The 18162-nt window shown below is 50.3% G+C and overlaps 2 protein-coding genes and 1 pseudogene across 8 annotated transcripts in view; 2 read left to right on the forward strand and 1 right to left on the reverse strand.

Annotated features, from left to right (window-relative positions):
• Positions 1-5812, forward strand: part of Pias2 (protein inhibitor of activated STAT 2) — a 98902-nt gene extending 93090 nt beyond the window's left edge. The window contains exon 14 of the mRNA XM_031366075.1: positions 5525-5812. Coding sequence (XP_031221935.1) covers positions 5525-5560 — 36 coding nt within the window. The 3' untranslated portion in view covers positions 5561-5812. The remainder of the gene's footprint in view (positions 1-5524) is intronic.
• A 4407-nt stretch (positions 5813-10219) lies between these two features.
• Positions 10220-11835, reverse strand: LOC116087496 (annotated as a pseudogene).
• St8sia5 (ST8 alpha-N-acetyl-neuraminide alpha-2,8-sialyltransferase 5) overlaps positions 11094-18162 on the forward strand; it is a 68488-nt gene continuing 61419 nt past the window's right edge. For all 7 annotated transcript variants that reach the window (XM_031366082.1, XM_031366083.1, XM_031366087.1 and 4 more), the window contains exon 1: positions 11094-11967. In XM_031366082.1, coding sequence (XP_031221942.1) covers positions 11837-11967 — 131 coding nt within the window. In that variant the 5' untranslated portion in view covers positions 11094-11836. The remainder of the gene's footprint in view (positions 11968-18162) is intronic.

Here is an 18162-nt window from a genome sequence, read left to right on the forward strand (position 1 = left end):
TTGTTAGATCACCTGGGAGTGGAGCTTCCTCTGGGTGTTGTGGGACTGGCTGCGGAGCTTGCGCCCAAAGTCTGCTCAGGACACCAGCCCAGAGAGACCAGAAGCAACCCAAGCCACCGGACTGGTGGAGTTCCTGTGTGCCTGGTCCTGCTGGTCCCAGTTACTCCGAAGGTGGATGTTCTTAAGGGAGAGAAGTGAGATCCAACCTCTGCCTCACACCACACATCATTTATCTGCAAAAGTTAAGTATGTAAAGCTTCTCAAAGAAAATACCAGAGATGTGTTTGCAATAATTTAGGAGATTTCTTAGGACACAAAAGTCCCAAGGAATAATAATAATAATAATAAAAAAAAACTGACTTGACTTTTTCAAAATGAAAATTTTCTTATAATTGAAAGCAGCATTGAAAATTAAATGATGCACCATATTCTGGGAGGAAATTTTACAAGTCACATATATTTGATAAAGTGCCCTGATCACCAATCAGCTATCAGCAATCTATATATCATCTGCCATCTGTCTTTTTATCCCCTGTCATCTATCTACAACTACAAATCAATAATAAAAGGAAATTAGTGGCACTGTGAGGTGGAAAAAGTACTCAAACAGACGTCTCGTAAGGGGAAACACAAGAATGCCTGGTGAGTAGGTGCCTGCAGTCTTCCCTTCCCCACAGGTCCTCAGCCACTGGATCCCATAAATGAGGAAGTTGAATTACTCAGTGTATTAGGGTTCTCAGAAACAGAATGAATAGGTGTGTAGGGGTGTGTGTGTGTATGTGTCTGTGTGTGTGCTTATGTAGCTGCAGTGACTGGGAGATCTAGAGGAGTCCTTGGATCCCTTGCATCTGGAGTTAATGAGGTTCTGAGTTGCTAGAGCGGGCGCTGGCATCGGAACTGGAGTTCTTTGCAAGAGCAGCGCCCATGCTGATTCATCTCTCCAGTTTCACAATGAAGGATTTAAGGGCATGAGATTGGCATTCAGGAGAGCTTGAGGTCAAGTGGAGAATGTACTTCAGGGCAGGTATTGGCCCTAGAGGCTGGAAGAGGCCCAGAGTTCTTAGATAAGGCCACACATCAGGCCAACAGGCAGCTAAGTCAAGGGCAGGCCAAGTTAACCTGCTGTGGGAGGAGACAAAGGAAACTGATGTAAGATAGTCATGAATGTGGAAGAGCCTCAGCCATGGAGCCAGCACTGGAAAGGCCCTCAAATACCCTACTTTACAGATACGGGATCTGAGGTTCAGAGAGGGAAAGCAACTTGCCCGCGCCACATAGCATGCTGACAACTTGTCCAACAGAATGTAGGTGCTGTCTCTGGCCAGGGGGTCTCTCCATGCATTTGCTCTTGTACTCATAGCTCAGCTTGTCCCCAGGAAGGTCCAGTATCCCCCAGGTGGGATTCCCCAGATCTCTTCACTCAGCATTATCTCAGACTGCTTGAGGGTGGGCAGGGCATGATGAGCCAAGCTGGATCCTTTGTCTGTGTCTCAGCCCCAGTCCTGGCGCAGGTACCCTCTTCACGTGGATGCGAGGCTGACCCTGAGAAGCGGTTATTTTAATCAAGCGCATTGGAGGAAGTGGCTGCAAACGTGAGCGTAGCTGTTAGAAGATGTGTGTGCTAAATGCGATGGAGTAAAAGACAAGTGAAGAGTCACATTTGTTACTTCTGCTTCTTTTTATAGCAACCTTCAAGTCTGACTTTTCACACAAAGGCTCCTAGTGGTTCCCTGGTCCACAGCCTCATTAGATTCAGTGGGAACCAGGGGACAGAGAGAATGCTAAGCCTGGGGGCCAAGGTGGGCAGCCTCCAGGTAGGCAGTGCCAGAGACTGTACAGAGGCCTGGGTGGACTTCAAATGGCCACACTCCTCTCCCCTCCTCTCTACTTACTAATCAGTCCATACCTCAGTCAGGTGCCTCTAGGTCTAGGCAACAGCCAGGAATGCTGGGGGCATCCGGTAAGAAAGTAGACACTCCCCGCTCAGCTCAAGAAGTCCCGACATTCTCCACAGAGTGGTTTGCCGTTCTTGGAGGTGAACTGTGTTCCTCCTGCAAGCCTGGGGACTAAACATGGTGACTGACCTGCCACCCAAGGGGGGCAAGCTGATGGGATGCTGAGCTTGCTTCAGGGAAAACTCTTTGTTCAGTCACCCATCTGAGGAAAGGTGTGGAGCTGATGGAGAACAGGGGTGTCTTCTTGCCTGGGGCCTGAGTTCCCTCTAGAGAAGGCTCTGGGTTAGAATCGTGCTTTTCATGAGAACGTATGAAGCTGTTATGTCTTAGCTCTCAGGTCCTTTTTGCTGCTCGCATGGAGGCTCTGTGCTGGTGTGGAAGCAGCCTGCCTTTGCTCACCCGAGCAGGGATGGAGCTTTGATGGATGAAAGGGAAGTCTAAGGCTGGAAGCAGGGAGGGAAAGAGACAAGACTCCTGGCGTTCCCTGAACTACAGTGCAGGAAAACAATGGGATGCCTGGATGGACGGCCATGTTGCATGCGAAAGAGTTATGAGGGCTTGGGTCAGGAATGTCAGAGAGCTGCGGAGTTGTCTGCCTCTAGCCAGGAGCAACACAGGAGCAGCACTCACGGTGAAGTCATCGTGGATGCAGACCAGCCATGCCAGTTCAATGCTTAGTGCAGCCTCTGCTTTTCTTTCTTTAATATGGGCCAGCAAGTGAGCAAAAGCATGGTGGCCATGTGTCTGAGCTCTGGAGTGAGATGAGAGAGGACGACACTGGGTTGACTGAACAGGAGGGGGAGCTGGCAGAAGGAGCTCCCCTGGGTGCTATCTTTCCTCGGTTGTGTAGTTGTTACTGAGTCCTAGGCTATAGGTGACCCTGGAGTCTTCATGTGTCAGATATAGTCACAGCTTTGTGTTCATGAGATTATCACGACTAAATGGATTAGCCCAGGGAACACTCAGCCATTCCCTCGAAGATTCCAGGGCAGCTGGTGAGGTGCCTCGTGGACTAGCACCTCCCTTCGCTTAGCCAGTCTTCCATAAAGAGAGCAAGGGACCTTCTGCTCTGCATGCATTCCTATGGTCTCCCTGCCCAGAGTTAAGAAATTGTTGGTTTGCTTTTCTAACACAAGCAGAGACCATCTAAACAAATATCCGACCACCTCTGTAAGGGGTGAGGAGCTTTCGTCTGAACCCTCGAAATACACCTGTGTGTCCCTGTTCCCTTAGTCGCTGCCCTGTATGTTTAAAATGTGACAGCATGTTCTTCCCTGGCTGATGCAGCTAGGATGGGGCTGAGTGGTTTCTGGCCCTCCACTGCCTACAGATGCTGCTTTCAGCCCCAGGCCAGACTGGCCCCTGCCCTCACTGCTGATGCTGCCATTGGCTCTGGCTGCTCTACATTCTCTTGTCTCTGAGTGTCCCACATATTCCCTGCATGGCCAGCTCAGCACCCGTCTGCCTCTGCAGCTATTATTAGGCACCACTGCAACCCAACCAAGCCAAAGGATTTGGTTTTTATTAGCAAGTGTCATAAGGCTGGCATTTCTACGTCTGTTTAGGAAACATCCCGGCAAGGCTGAGGTAAATATTAATGAAGAGAATCTCTTAAAAGGACCAGCACTCTGGCCTAAACTTGCATCCAGATATCCACGGGACTGTGGGTTAATTCTGAATCCCTTCCTTGGCCTCATCCCTTCCTTGTTACTCTCAACAGCACCAGAGCCGCAAACCAGCTTCCAATCTGTCATGACTAGAGTTTGAGACCAGACTAGTCATCCCTCCCCTTTGAGAATCACAGACAACCAAACTCAGTGACTTCCCACTCAGGGAATTAGAGGTCCTCAGAGCACAAATGGGAAACCTCAGCGGCTGCATGTGAATCCCCAGCCTTACTCCCTGTCCCATGGGAAGCGGACAGCATAGCACTTCCCCGAAGTCTGCTGGGAGACCACTAGGGAGATAGTCCATCTCATCAGACCTTCAAAACTAGTGGTAGAGTCGAGAGAGACTTGGAGGTAGGCTCCAAAGTGCATGCTCTTTCCACTGTGTGTTTCCTGAGGTGGCCCAGGGTGCACCACAGAAGAAATCAGGCGCTGGAAGAGTGGCCGAGATGAAAGAGTTCAATATGGCCCCTGAGCCTGAAGGAAGACGAGGAGGGGTCTCAGGTGCTGGCAGTTTCTCTCCTCCATTTTTTTTTCACATGGCCATGATCATGTTGTGGTTATTCACAGAGAGCTGCAGATCATGGTTGATGTGCTCTTTGGAGCCTATGTTCTACTTTTTACAAAGGTTACAAAGAAAAGAATCACTGAGCCCTATTGTAATTTTGAGCAAGGCTTTGGTGGAAGAAAAACAGCCATGGTTCGGCCTGGCCTGAGAACACTGAAGACAGAGATCGGAGGGCTTGAATGTGAAGCTGGCAGGGACAGGGAAGAGCAATAGACACCTGGCCGATGTATTCCTGCACCACAGTTCTCCATGCCTCCCAGGTTCTGGGGCACCCCCAGCCACTTCCTTCAGCCTTGTCACAGCCTTTGGAGTCAAACATCAAGGCATTCAGTCAACAAAGAATTTGCTTCTACCCTAGCCAAGGAGACGGTCTTGGCTTATTACCTCACCGTGAGCTTGATGATTCTAACCACACATGCAAAAGTCTCTCAGTCTCTTTCAGCACCTCCTCAATTGACTTCCCAGAATCACAAGTGTATTCCACACCTAATGTGCTAATTAATTTCTCTGTGGCTCCTGCTCTGCTGCTTGACACTGGCCTTCCAGCCGCAAGAATCTATTGTCTCCAAGGAGGAAGGCGGAGTCAAAGCAAACAACCAAAGGAATACTTGCTCTCTGACTCATGGTGACCAGAGACAAGTATTATGAGACTGTAGGTCACAGTCAGAGGGTCATTTATGCATATAAATGTCACACCGTGAGCTCTGGGTTCAACACAAGGGTAAATAGATCTGATGGGTTGGTAGTGGATACTAGGTTCATAGGATTTGTCAAGCCTTCGTGGAGACAACATATAAGCCAAGGGAAAGCCTTTTGTATTGTCCAGGCTAGGACTGTGCACAGGTTCTGTATATCCCACGGTGGAGTGAGGCCAGCAGCACAGCCCTTGGGTCAGTTCCATTTGGGGGTTGGCCATGATTCCACATTGTAGCCACGTAGTGGAACACTGGCTATAGAAACCATGTTTCATGAAATGTATGGCACGTACAACCTGGCCTTTCTGAGATCTTGCTGATTCCTGTTATTTTTCACTGTTCATCTGGCTTGTGAGAATGAGTCAGGCTAGACTCATATCATAGCTGGACTGTCAAACTGATGAGCACACGTGTCACGGACAGGGGCCTCTGCTCAGGTTCTCAGGCAGAGCACATCAGCCTTGAGTATTGGCTCGTAAGAGGCAAGAAACTTTCTGAACAACAAATTCTATTCCCATTCCCGTTAGTTCTGTTACAAAACCAAGTATATGTTCCATAGGAAAGCCAGCCTCAGTAGACTGGGTTGGAAATGTCTGAGGCCATGATGAGGATGTCAGTTGTGTGTATATTCCTCTACAGCGCTGGGAACACAATTCGAATGGGATACGACGTTGACTACATTGTCAGATGATGCTCCAGCTTCAGTCTCTCCATCAAGGCATTAGATGAAACTTCTCAGAGTCTCTCCTAAGAGGAGAGATTGGAAAAGCAGAGAAGAGCATGGACTTGTACCAGCGTCCCAGAAGGCAAGGACCGCACCCAGCATACACACGCTCTGGCAATGGCATAATTCTTTGGAGGCCCATCCCTAGCCGTGCCTAACCTACTGCCATGAATCTCAAATGAACTGAATGATTAGACACTTAATATGGTGGCGGCTTTTATAAAACAGTGACCATATTTCACTACTCTTCTCCTGCTTCCCTGGAAGAAGGCAAAGGACAGAGTCTTAGGTTGCTCAGTGCTGCCTGCTGATAGGGCAAGGGACTGAATGGCAGGAGTGGGGCCCAATGCCTGCAGGGACTAGAAGGCTGAGAGCCTTCCATGTCTTAGACATGGTTCCATCAGCTCGAAGCATGGATAGCTAAGATGCAGTTTTACAGTAGTCCGTGGATGGAGTCCCAGCTCCCAAGGCTCTGCCTCTGGCCCACCCACCAACCTCGTCTCTAAGGTGCATGGAGCCAGCAATGCCGCAGCTCCTGCTGTAGCCTCTGCTCACCTCATGCTCTCACCTAGAGTATCTAGGCCCATTGTCTGCACCCGACTGAGCATCCTTCCCCATCCCATGCAGGCCCCCGTCCACGTCCTCCAGCCGCCTTCTTCGCAGTCCATCCCACCACTCCTCTCAGCCACTCCCACTGGTTTATACTCTAAGGCTTGTCCACCGACTTCCTCACTGGACGCTAATCTCTTGTGAAGGCACAAACTAATGCCACCTTCCCTTCCTAGGACCCAGTCTTTAGGAAGAGTGAAGGAGGTTTCAATCTAGCTCCCATGGCATCTAAGCGGGACCCAAATGACCTTATACCACAGCGAGCCTGTGCCTGGCTAGCCACGGGAATGTGGCAAACTTGAGGTGGGCCAGAACTTCTGCACTCCGTGTTGATTGACTGCTGGAAGGTGGGAAGGAGAAGCTCCTGGGGTTGGGGGTGGCACAGTAGAAAGGTTCAGGGTTAGAAATGATGTTTACGTACTTCTTAGGGACAACGAACAAGGGGTAGAAATTGGAGCTCCACTACGAAACGCTAAGTGATTAAATATCAGGATGGACGATGTAAAACCCAACACCTGCAGTGAGCTTAGGTTGTTAGCCCAGCTCTGTAGAGTATGAGGCTGTAACTGGAGCATTCGTGTTCACATGGCAACAGATGCTTTCGTCACCAACCCTGTCCCAAAGCCAAGAGCGGCCCGCAAAGGCCTAACTCGTTAACACAAATGTAAAGAGGCACATGAGCGGCACACACTTATCACACATGCGTTGAGAACATGCGTGGAATGTCGCTTACATAAGCTGGCAGGCTGTGGTTGGGCCGCAGGAAATAAAAGCCAGCTTCGAGAAGCCCACGGAAACTGCTAAACTCCTTCCTCCTTTCAAGCTGTTCAATTTTATACTGGAGACAATGCTCGCGGCATGACTAATTCCCATCAGTTATCAGTAATTTAGCAGATTGTGCCAATGTTGACATTTGTTCCTGGCTTAATTGTGCATGAGTGTGTGTTTTAAACAATGATGCAGCTGTCCCCATTCCTGGCAATTACAATATAAAATGGTGTTCGCCGAATCTGGCATTGTGATCACTTGGCCACGTGTTTACTCTTTTGTTTGTTAAGCCCTTCCAACTGTTTGCTGCAGGTCTACGACCAGAGCTTTGTTGGCCTAGGGTATCATTCATCTCCACACTGCTTAGTAGCATCGACAATTTCAAACTTGTCCATTTCATGACCTTAGGTCTCTGATTCCACTAGACAAGTCTAGTGGGTTAAATATAACTCTTTGATTTGATCTGAAGAAATCGGATTTCAAATGCCATTGGCCTAGAGGAGCGGTGTCAGCAGACATGGACCAGATTATTTCTGGCCTTTCGCAGAGTATCAAGTGATGGAGACCCACTGCTTACATGTTGTCACAAAGCCCCAACTGTGCCCATCACCTGCACCACTCTTATTTCCTGCAGATCCATGCAAGTGACAGAGAGTGAGGACCTCGGAGCTGCTGCTGTCTCTCAATAATCCCAGTGCTCTTCCTTCCCCTGTTATGTTAGAAGGTTGATGCTTGTGTCACCTCAGTTGGTAATGACAAGACAAAATGAGTGTCTATTTAAAAAGATGTCCCTTTCAGAAAACCATTTGGCAGTAGTCACTAAAGCTTAACATACATACACTGTCCGAGTGAACAATTTCTCTTCCAAATGCAGATGCCCAATTGACACGCATGCACGCATCCATCAAAGAGAAGGCTTGGAGTGGATCATGGTAGCAGCTGCCAGATGTCCATCAACAGTAGAAATGATAGCGTTGGCCATGTAGTGGTGTTAGCGTTGGCCATGTAGTGGTGTTAGCGTTGGCCATATAGTGGTGATAGCGCTGGCCATGTAGTGGTATGGTAGTATAATGCTTGCCTAACAGGCATACTGGGTCCTATTGAGATCCTAAAAGCAAAAAAAGCAAAAAAGTATGCTACAGCACTACACATCAGAAAGATTGCACAAACTCTAACTTTACACTGTGTACTGGTTTTGTTTTGTTGCGAAAGGACTACACCTTTAGTATCATGAAGAGCACACATAGAGCTTCAAGCTGTGTAGCTGGGGTCTCTTCCTCTCTCTCTTTTTTAATTTTATGCTTTTTAAAAAATGATTTGTTTTCATGAGCATTGGTGTTTTGACTGCAGGCATATCTGAGTGGGAGTGTTGGATCCCCTGGAATTGGAGTTACAGTTGTGGGCTGCCATGTGGGTGCTGGGAATTGAACCCATGTCCTCTGGAAGAGCAGTCAGTGTTCTGAACCACTGAGCCATCTCTCCAGCCCCATGGAGTCTCTCTGTGTCTCTGTGTCTCTGTGTCTCTGTCTCTTTCTCTCTCTCTCTCTCTCTCTCTCTCTCTCTCTCTCTCTCTCTCTCTCTCTCTCTCTTTCTCAAAGACTGGAATCGAGGTCAGGGCAGCTGGAGCTCAGGACCCTCTTTGAAGCTTCTTGAGGTTGCTTTGAGAATTCATTCTTTATGTGTGGTTGTCGGCTCTTGGCCAGGAGCCGGTCTCTGCTCTGAGAAGACATCCTTGTCCTTTGCCAAGAGCTTCCCTCTACCTTCAAAGCCACTGGCAAGTAAGCGCTCTCTTGAATCAATCCCTTTAATGATTCAAATCACCTCCAAGGCAGAGCCCAGTTCTCTTCAAGGACCGGTGATCAGGGCCATAGAGAACAACTTACTGATCTGAGAGAGCCAGCTGATTTCAGGCTGATCACGTACAGAAACCCTTATGCACAGCAGCGCCTGTGCTAACACTCAAGCTGAGTGACTGGGGTAAGGTGTGTGTGCGAGAGCGTGAGCCCCCCTGCCAGAAACAGTGACACAGACGGACTTCACAGCTGACCGTGAGCAAGGGGAACCAGACACGTTTACACTTACAGGAAGTGCACAAATAGCAAATGCGTTCATTTGGTATTGGAAGTCAGAGGAGGCTCTGTGAGGGGACTTAGTGGGTAAAAGCCCAGGCAGTGCAAAACCGATGCCCAGAGAGTGTGACCCTCAGACATCCTGGGTGTGCCGAGGCCCTGGCAGTGCAAAACCAATGCCCAGAGAGTGTGACCCTCAGACCCTCTGGGTATGCCGAGGCCATGAAGAAGCACGGGGTGATCCAAGTGGGTGATGAAGACTTCTGGGCCATAAAGGAAACAAGGTGACAGTGCTGGAGGGAGGGGTTAGCATCGCTTAGCCACCCTGTTTTTTTAAAAGCTCCTCCATATGGTTGAACAGTGACAGATCGGAAAGCCAATTTAGTTTCCTAGAACTAAAGTGTAACCCGATTCTCTGAGTGTTTCCATCCTACCAAACTGACCCCAAGAATGTGCCTGAAGAGATGTTTATCTATCACCTGACATTTTTTTTTTAAAAAATTCCTTTTTACTTATTCCTTTCACATCCCACTCACTGCCCCCCTCCCAGTCACCTCCTCTCACAACCTGACACTCTTGAATGCACCTCACCCTGGTTCTGCATACACAGGGCCAGCCGTGGGCCAATGATGTTAACTTTTTAACCCTTCTTTCTCTTCCCCTTTTTGCTCTCTAACTGCCTCCAGTTTAGAAGCAGACAGTGGGCTCTGGTTTCTAGAGTAGAGACGCTCTCCACAGCTGACTAAAGAGTTTGTAAAGTCATTGAGGGGCTCCCTCTTGGGTCTGTCTGTCCTCTCTAACCTTACACGAGGAAGGCACAAGGAGCCAGCTTGACAGTCGGAACTAACTAGGTGAGAATTCCCGCTCTATCAACTTGGAACTTGGGTGTGAGACCTGCTATGTAAGGCGTGGAGGACCAGTGGAAAGCCGCGTGCAGGGACCCCTGTTAAAAAATTGCAAGACAGCTGAGCATGGTATGGTGGCACACACCTTTAACCACGGAGGCTGAGGCAGGAGGATAATCACAGGTTGGAGGCCAACCTGAGCTACAGAGCAAGACCCTGTGGCGAAAAACAAACAAACAAACAAACAAACCCCCAGGGATTGAAGAAATTGAGAGGGACATAGTGAACCAGTGTTGTTGGGATCTGCGGACAGGCTCTCATTCCCGCGGAGTGCAGAACCTCTCTCAAGTTCAAGCACTTGTTGCCAGGTGAAGCCCTTTCAGCAGCTTGCCCACTGCAGAGCCGCCTTAGAAGATAGGAGGTGAACGTTCATTAGCATAGGTGACAAACGCCAGTGTCTCTGGATTATCCCACTATCTGGCTAAAAAGCCTGCTCACAGGCACACTGGCGTCACAGACTCTTCAAAGATGGCACTTAGTACTTCAGCCCCGTGAATGTCCACAAAATGCAATTATTGCTGGCTCCCTAATTGTAGAAATTGCTAAATGCCAAGGCTGAAGGGGTTGGAGTGTAGGCATTTCCCACAAAAATTCTTTTTCTTGTTAAGATTCGAGCTTTGTCAAGTTGGAAGTACGACGCAGCTCTGACTCTGGAACCTCTGGAGTGTTCCAGGAGACCCTGGGAAGGGCGCCCCAGTAGTGGATCGCACGTGACCGTGACCGACTCCCAAACCCGGTAGGGGTGGCATTCTTCAGGCAAGGATCTCTGTGATAGCACGGCTTCCCGTTGCATCTCTGGGGACGTTTTCCCCATCTTACACTGAAGCACAGAGTGCTCACTGCTGGACCCAGTGACTTCTTACAGCTTTGGGCAACCGTAGTATCCGAAGGCGACCTGATGTTGACCTACGATCTATGAATAGTTCCAAGGATGAGACAAAGTCCCAGTGTCTGGGTGACAACAGGGTTATTGACAAAAGGCCGCGAGCTGCAGATGTTGGGATGGTGAGAGGGTAGAGGCGGGGGCGTTGCGCGGTGGGGTGGGGGAACGGGACGGCGGACCCTGAATTTCGGCTCAGCCTGAGTTGGGAGTCAAAGCCCCAGGGACAGCCCCTCAGTCCATTAGCATGCAGGGACCGCGCGCGCCGTCCTTGAAGGGCTGCCCGGCTGACCTTGCTCCGCTTTCACGGAGGATTCTCCAGCAGCGCACGAGGACGCGGCTGCCGCGGTGACTCAGTGACCTGCGCACCGCCTGCAAGTGCTCGTCTCGACGAGGTTGCCTCTGCGGTCTGCGCGCCTCCGAACCCACGATTCCACCCCGGTCCTTTACGCTTGCTCCCCTCCCCCTCCCACCGCCCCGCGTCCTGAGGTCGCGTCGCCCACCTCGCCTCCGCAGCATCGAAGGCCAACCTTCGCACTCCCGGGCTGCGGGCGCGGGGACCAGACGCGCTGTCCCCCGGTCAGCCCCACGCGCCCGGAGCCCCGAATCCCGAGCCAGCCTAGAGTGGGCGGCGCGTCGGGCTGAGTCTCGGCCCAGCCTCGCCGGCCCGGATCCCTATTGGTCGTCACCTCGGCGGGAGGGCGGTCCAGTCCCGCACCTGCCGTCGCCCCTCCACGGGCAGATCGGCGGCTGCGGGACACCGGCGTCCAGAAGCCGCAGCACCAGAAGGCAGGCCTGGGGCTCAGCCGATCTCCACGCGGCTGGCCCTGTCCTTGTGCTGCCGCGGCCGCCACTGCGCCCGCGGGAAACTTTGCCCCGCCAAGTCCCCTGCTCTCCTGACCACGCAGTTCGCCCAACGGCCCCTGGGGCCCCCGCACAGCGCGCGTGATTGCCGCTCCGCCCCGCACAGTGCGTCCGCGGCGCCGGGCCGCCAGGATGCGCTACGCAGACCCCTCCGCCAACAGGGATTTGTTGGGGAATCGAACTTTGCTCTTCATCTTCATCTGCGCCTTTGCCTTGGTGACCTTGCTTCAGCAGATCCTGTACAGCAAGAGCTACATCAAGAGGTAAGAAAGTCTGAGGGCTGGGATACACCGAGTCCGGCGGGTAGGGTAGCCTTCCTGAGGTCTGCCCTTAGCAGGGACACCTCCGTGGTGTGTCCTATGGCATCTCCGCTGCCAGCCAGAGGACAGCGCCAGCTGCGTTGTCTGTCCTGGTGCAGTTATGGAGACGTGAGTGTGTGTGTGAGTGCTTGCGTGCGTGCGTGTGTGTGTGTGTGTGTGTGTGTGTGTGTGTGCTCGTGAACGTGGGCAGCAGCTTGGAATGCCAAGCAGCAAAGCTGACCATAAATACATGTGTATGCCCAAAGCTGTGCTGTCCCCAAACCTATATTTCCGTGGCCATTTGCAGCAGACAGAAGGAAAAGAGAGTTTTTCCTTTTCTTCTTCTTCTTCTTCTTCTTCTTCTTCTTCTTCTTCTTCTTCTTCTTCTTCTTCTTCTTCTTCTTCTTCTTCTTCTTCTTCTTCTTCTTCTTCTTCCTTCTCCTCCTCTTCCCTTTCCCCCTCTCCTCCTTTTTTTCCTTCTCCTTCTCCTTCTCCTCCTTCTCCTTCTTCGTTAGGCAAGGTCTAAATTTTGGTAGGGGACCTTGGAGGTATAGGCTTTTTCTCCCCAGGAACTCCCAACTAGGTGGGGTGATAGTGGTCTGGCCACGCACAGGTACACTGAATTCTACAGATCCATGAGACAACCTGACCGCCTCCGAAGCAGATGGTTCTTTGGTATCCTTAGCATCAAAGGCAGCAGCGTTGGGCTCTCTCACCCCTTCACCACCCACAGCCAAACTCCTTGAAGAGAAAGGGTAGTTCATGCCGCTCAAAATTCAGGCACGGCCTCCATCTCTGTGTGAGCAACGTACAGGGATATGCCAGGCTCTGGGGGCTCTGCTGCCTGGTGGAGCTGTGGGTAGCTACCTGCCTCACTGGAGGTAGGAGTTCTGTTCTGGATGCTCCCGTGCTAGAGTCTCTGGTAGGAAGAGCCCCTCTCCTCTCTGCTGGAGGCCCCTCCTTCACCACCATAACCCATCTAGCCTTCCTCTCAAATGCATAGAAATGAAATTTTCTTTTCAGAACTGTTCCAGTAACAAAATGCTGCCCTTTCCCTTCTCAGCTTTGGGGGGTCTACATCCATCACATATGCTCCCATTCTAGGCTGTGTGTGTGTGTGTGTGTGTGTGTGTGTGTGTGTGTGTGTGTGGTGGGGTGAGGTGAGGATTGCTGCTGCTGATTTGCTCCCAACAGGAAAGCTAAGCAGTCTGCCTGTTCCTTCCCCCTGACTCCCCAGAACTGAGGACCTGTGGCCCCTCTGCCACATACATTCATTTCCAGCCACACACTGCTCTCGACTTCCCCAGACATCTTTCTTCCTTAGTTGGCATCTGCTCATGTGCTCTGTGTGGCACTGCTGGCTTTAAAAACACTCTCCAGTGTCCCGACCTGCTGGAATTAATCAGACCCTCTGAGATGTTCCTTGCAGCCTTGATGGATCTTGGGAACTTGCTTCTTGGTAGGGCAGCTCTCGGTTTCTGCCCCCTGCTGGTAATTCCCCAAAACTGCCTGGGCTCCTAGAATTGGTGGGACTGAAAGAAGAGAGGCATCAGGGCCACAGTAGGTGCCAACCACACTACTGCCTGGGTTTGGATGGATGGGCTAGTTGCCCAGAGCCCAGCCAGGGAATTGGTTGCTTCCCATTCTCTATTTCTCAGAGTCCCTGACCCCTAAACAGTAGATAAAACCCTGCAGGTCTCACTCCAGGAATCCTGTTAATAGCAACCAAACAGTCAAGACTAGTGTATGTTCCATTCGGAAGGGAGCCAAGGAGGGTGCTATAAAAAAGCCAATGATGGAGTCCTGGTGCTCAGTGGGATTAAAATCTCTCTGGGGAGACAAATGGCCACCAGTGAGAGAAGTACACGGTTGAGAGGAGTGATGGGTGGGGGCGGCTAGGGAGACTCCCTGGGGGAGGTGGAGCTCTTGTGAGCCCCGAAGACAGGTAAGAACTGGATGGGACAGGGACATGCACACCTGTAGCCGAAGGAAGGAAGCAGCAGCAACCCCGAGACAGGATACAGGCATGGCCTCGTCCTCTCCCTTCTCTCTGGCACCTGACCCCTCCTGCACTGCCATGCTTGCCTCCATATCTGGTCTGTCACCAGGCTTCCCTGGTCCTGTGTCTTGTGGCTGACTGATTTGCTTCTGTGTCCTGTTTCCTCTCGCATCATGGGTGCTCTGAGTTGGCTCCAGGGGAGTGCTTGCTTTGTGTCTATCTGGAAACAGCAAAGATCTGCACTGGAGTTCCCTGGGACGGGCCTGGGATGCAGACTCCTGGGCCCTTGGGTTGAACTCCCTTCCAGGATCAAACAGCTTCTAGGTTGTCAACTGGAAAGCTGCTTCTCTGGGCAGGTCCCCTGAGGCACCAGTAGCAAGCTCCACCTGATGCCATAGGTCAGTGGATCTCCACCTGATGCCATAGGTCAGTGGATCTCCACCTGATGCCATAGGTCAGTGGATCTCCACCTGATGCCATAGGTCAGTGGATCTCCACCTGATGCCATAGGTCAGTGGATCTCCACCTGATGCCATAGGTCAGTGGATCTCCACCTGATGCCATAGGTCAGTGGATCTCCACCTGATGCCATAGGTCAGTGGATCTCCGGCAGGCCAGTCTTCCCTTAGACATGAGAATAGCCAAGTCTTTGGTTGCCGCATGAGGAGAGGATATGTTACTGACATCCAGGAGGGAGTGGGCTGGGATGCCCCAAATTGCCTGCACAATGAAGATATTTCAGCCCCAAATGTCAGTGGTGCTGAGGTTGGAAACTGCCCTAGGTCGGAAGCTGTGAGGAGAGAGTATGGTTTGCCTGAGGCAGCCTGTGTCACACATGAGTTTGACAAAAAGAAATCGTTAATAAATATGGATAACAAACAAATGATTGAAGGTTGGAGCATGTGTGTGTATGAGAGAGAGAGAGAGAGAGAGAGAGAGAGAGAGAGAGAGAGAGAGAGAGAGAATACATACATGGCTTTATACTTAAGTATAGTCATTGGAAGGGATATAATGAAAAGATGGATCCCATGGTGTAAAGGGGGATAGGAATGTATCATACAGCAGTGCTTAGTGGCTTCACTGAAGTGCCCCAAAGGTTGAGGACAGAGTGAGGTTGGTTCATAGGTCATGGGGAGCCACACATGGTCACTTGATAGAGGCACTTGGAAGGGAAGGCTATCCGCGTATTGTACAGGAAGGTTCAGGGAGGAAGAGACACTGGGGGTTTGCCTACAGCCTCTCAGAAGTGGGAGTGTGGCTCAGGGGATTCTGAAGCCCATGGTAGAGGCACAAGGACGGTAAGCTTGTCTAGTGATACTAGGTGAACTTGCTACAGCAGGAAGCAGGCAATATGAGTTGATGTGCATTCATCTATCCATGTATCTGTCTGTCTGTCTAATCTACCTACCTACCTACCTACCTACCTACCTACCTACCTACCTACCTATCTATCTATCTATCTATCTATCTATCCATCCATCCATCCATCTATCTATCTATCTTGAACTGTTTGGCTTTCCTTGGGATGTGCAATGGGCACATTTGACAAGGATCATCATAAGCCACTAAAATCATAGGGACGTACCTCGTTAGGAAACAAAGGGTGTGGTGGCCTAGTGGGCGCCATCTCTCTGCAGCAGAAGCCCATACACTGTGGCTTAGGAGGAAAGAAGTAAGAAGGAGTGAAGCTGTGATGGGTTTGGCTCCCCATGTCTGCTTCAGACTTACTGTACACTAAGTATGTCCTATACTCTGAGTACTTGCTGTATACTGAGTACTATTTATACACTGGATACTGTCTCTACACTGAGTATTCTCCATATACTGAGTACTTGTTATGCCCTGAGTACTTGTTATACACCGAGAACTTGCTGTACACTGAGTATGTTCTTACTGTAAGTAGTTGTTGCACGTTGAGTACTTATTCCACCCGGAGCACCACTGGGACATTCTGTGGGTCACATGTGCAGAGGAAGGGAGCTTGTGGGCTTCAAAGAAGACAGAGGGCACACATGGAGGCACAGACCAGGGGCCCTGAAGGTTAGGAGGGAGCTGCTTTAGGAAAGGGTTTGTTTGGCTTACAGAGGACGTCTCAAGAGGTCTTAAAGAAAGGGCAGTGATCTTTAGGCACAGGTCGGGGTGGGAGGGAGGCTCAGAAGCCCAGCATGTGCAAGGAATGAAGAGCAGGGTGGATAGAGCCATCCACAGAGAGCAGGACTGGAGCTGCATTGCCCAGCCAGATGAGACGGGCACAGAGCGAGGACAAGGATGGACTGTGTGTGAGGAGCGTGTTGGGGGATGGAGAGGCATGAGTTTGAGCCTGTATTTGCTTGGTTGTGGAAGGCAGTCTGTCTGGAGCAAGCCAGCAAACTCATTGTAAAGACCCTCTGAAATGACATGGGGTGGGGGGAAGGACCAGGCTGGCAGAGGACCAGGCTGGCGGTAAAGACAATCTGAAATGACACGCGGGGAAGGACCAGGCTGGCAGTGAGGGAAACACCTACCTCAAATCAGTGTGTTCTGAACGTTATGACTGTCCTGTGCAGCGAAGAAACGAAATCTTCTTGGTGATAGCAAACACTTTGTGAAGTAATATTTGGCTTCACTATGAGAAATGTGCTCTGATATTTTCTTCAGTTGCATTAAAACACAACTTCGTAGGGGAGCCGGAGAGATGGCCTCAAGAGCAGCTTACAGACATCTGGGTTTGGTTCCCGGCACCAATGTGATAGCTCACAGCCACCTGGAGTTCTAGTTCTGGAGGGTCTACCTCACTCTTCCAGCCGCTGTGGGCAACGCACAAACGTGGTACACTTTCCACACATGGGGGGGGGCAAATGCTCATACACATAAAATAAAAATAATAAACAAAACCTTTAGAAGAACTTTCTAGGGCTGGGGATATAACTAATGTCAATGGTGTACTGCTTAGCATTCAGAAGGCCCTGGATTCAGTCTCCAGCACAGGAACAATAATCAACACCCATTTTTCTATTTCATAAAAAATAACAATGGAAACAGTGGTGATATATGCCTTTAATCCCAGCACTTGGGAGGCAGAGGTAGGGGGATCTCTGTGAGTTCAAGCTAGACTGTTTACAGAGTGAGTTCTAGGTTAGCTGGGGTTATAGTCTCTTTATATCTGTATCTATCTATCTATCTATCTATCTATCTATCTATCTATCTATCTATCTATCTATCTATCTATCATTCAGTCTTAAGAAGAAGAAGGTTTTAACACAGAGCTATAACATGGATGAACCTTGGAGCTATCATGCTAACTGAAATGAGGCAGACAAAAGGGCCAGGCATTGGATGGCTCCGCCTTCATGAGGCATTTAGAGTTGTCGAAGGCAGAAACAGATAGTAGGCAGGTGATTGTTGGAGGCCTTGGGAGGGATGGGATATTAGTCATCACTTAATGGGTAAAAAGTTAAGGATGCAAGAGCAAAATGGATGAGCTTATTACTGCTAGTCACAACTAGGTAAAATGGCCACACTCAGACTATGTAATTTTTTATTGTTATTGATTTCTTGCATGTGCAGACATTTATTATATGTGTGCAGGTGACGGGGCACGCGTGTGTGGGTTAGAGGGGAACTTGATGGGAGCTGATTCTCTCCTTCCACTCTGTGGCTCCTGGAGAACAAAGTCCAGTTTTCAGGCAGCAGGGACTTTCATATTCTGAACCATCTTGCTGGCCCCAGGCTGTGCATTTTACCATGGTAAAATGCTTTTTAAAATGTGGGAACGATCCGTTAAATCGACTTTATAGCCTACTGTTGGGAATATGCCCTTAGTTAGAAAAGTTCTGGTCTTTAGGACTAGAGGTGTAGCTGAGGGGTAGAGTATTTGCCTGGTGTGTGCAGGGTTCTGGGTTCAACTTCATCCCTGAGCCGGGCAGTGGTGGCACACACCTTTAATCCCAGCACTTGGGAGGCAGAGGCAGGTGAATTTCTGAGTTCAGGGCCAGCCTGGTCTATGGAGTGAGTTCCAGGACAGCCAGGGCTACACAGAGAAACCCTGTCTTGAAACAACCAAAGAAAAAAAAATCAACCTCATCCCTAGTTTGTGTGCAGGTTTTCCTGGGGCGGTATTTTCATCTTTCTAGAGTTTGGATCTGTGAGTGGAATTGCTGATCCTATGGTAGTCATGGTAC

Source organism: Mastomys coucha, unplaced genomic scaffold (assembly GCF_008632895.1).
Source record: "Mastomys coucha isolate ucsf_1 unplaced genomic scaffold, UCSF_Mcou_1 pScaffold13, whole genome shotgun sequence".
Taxonomy (NCBI): Eukaryota; Metazoa; Chordata; class Mammalia; order Rodentia; family Muridae; genus Mastomys; species Mastomys coucha.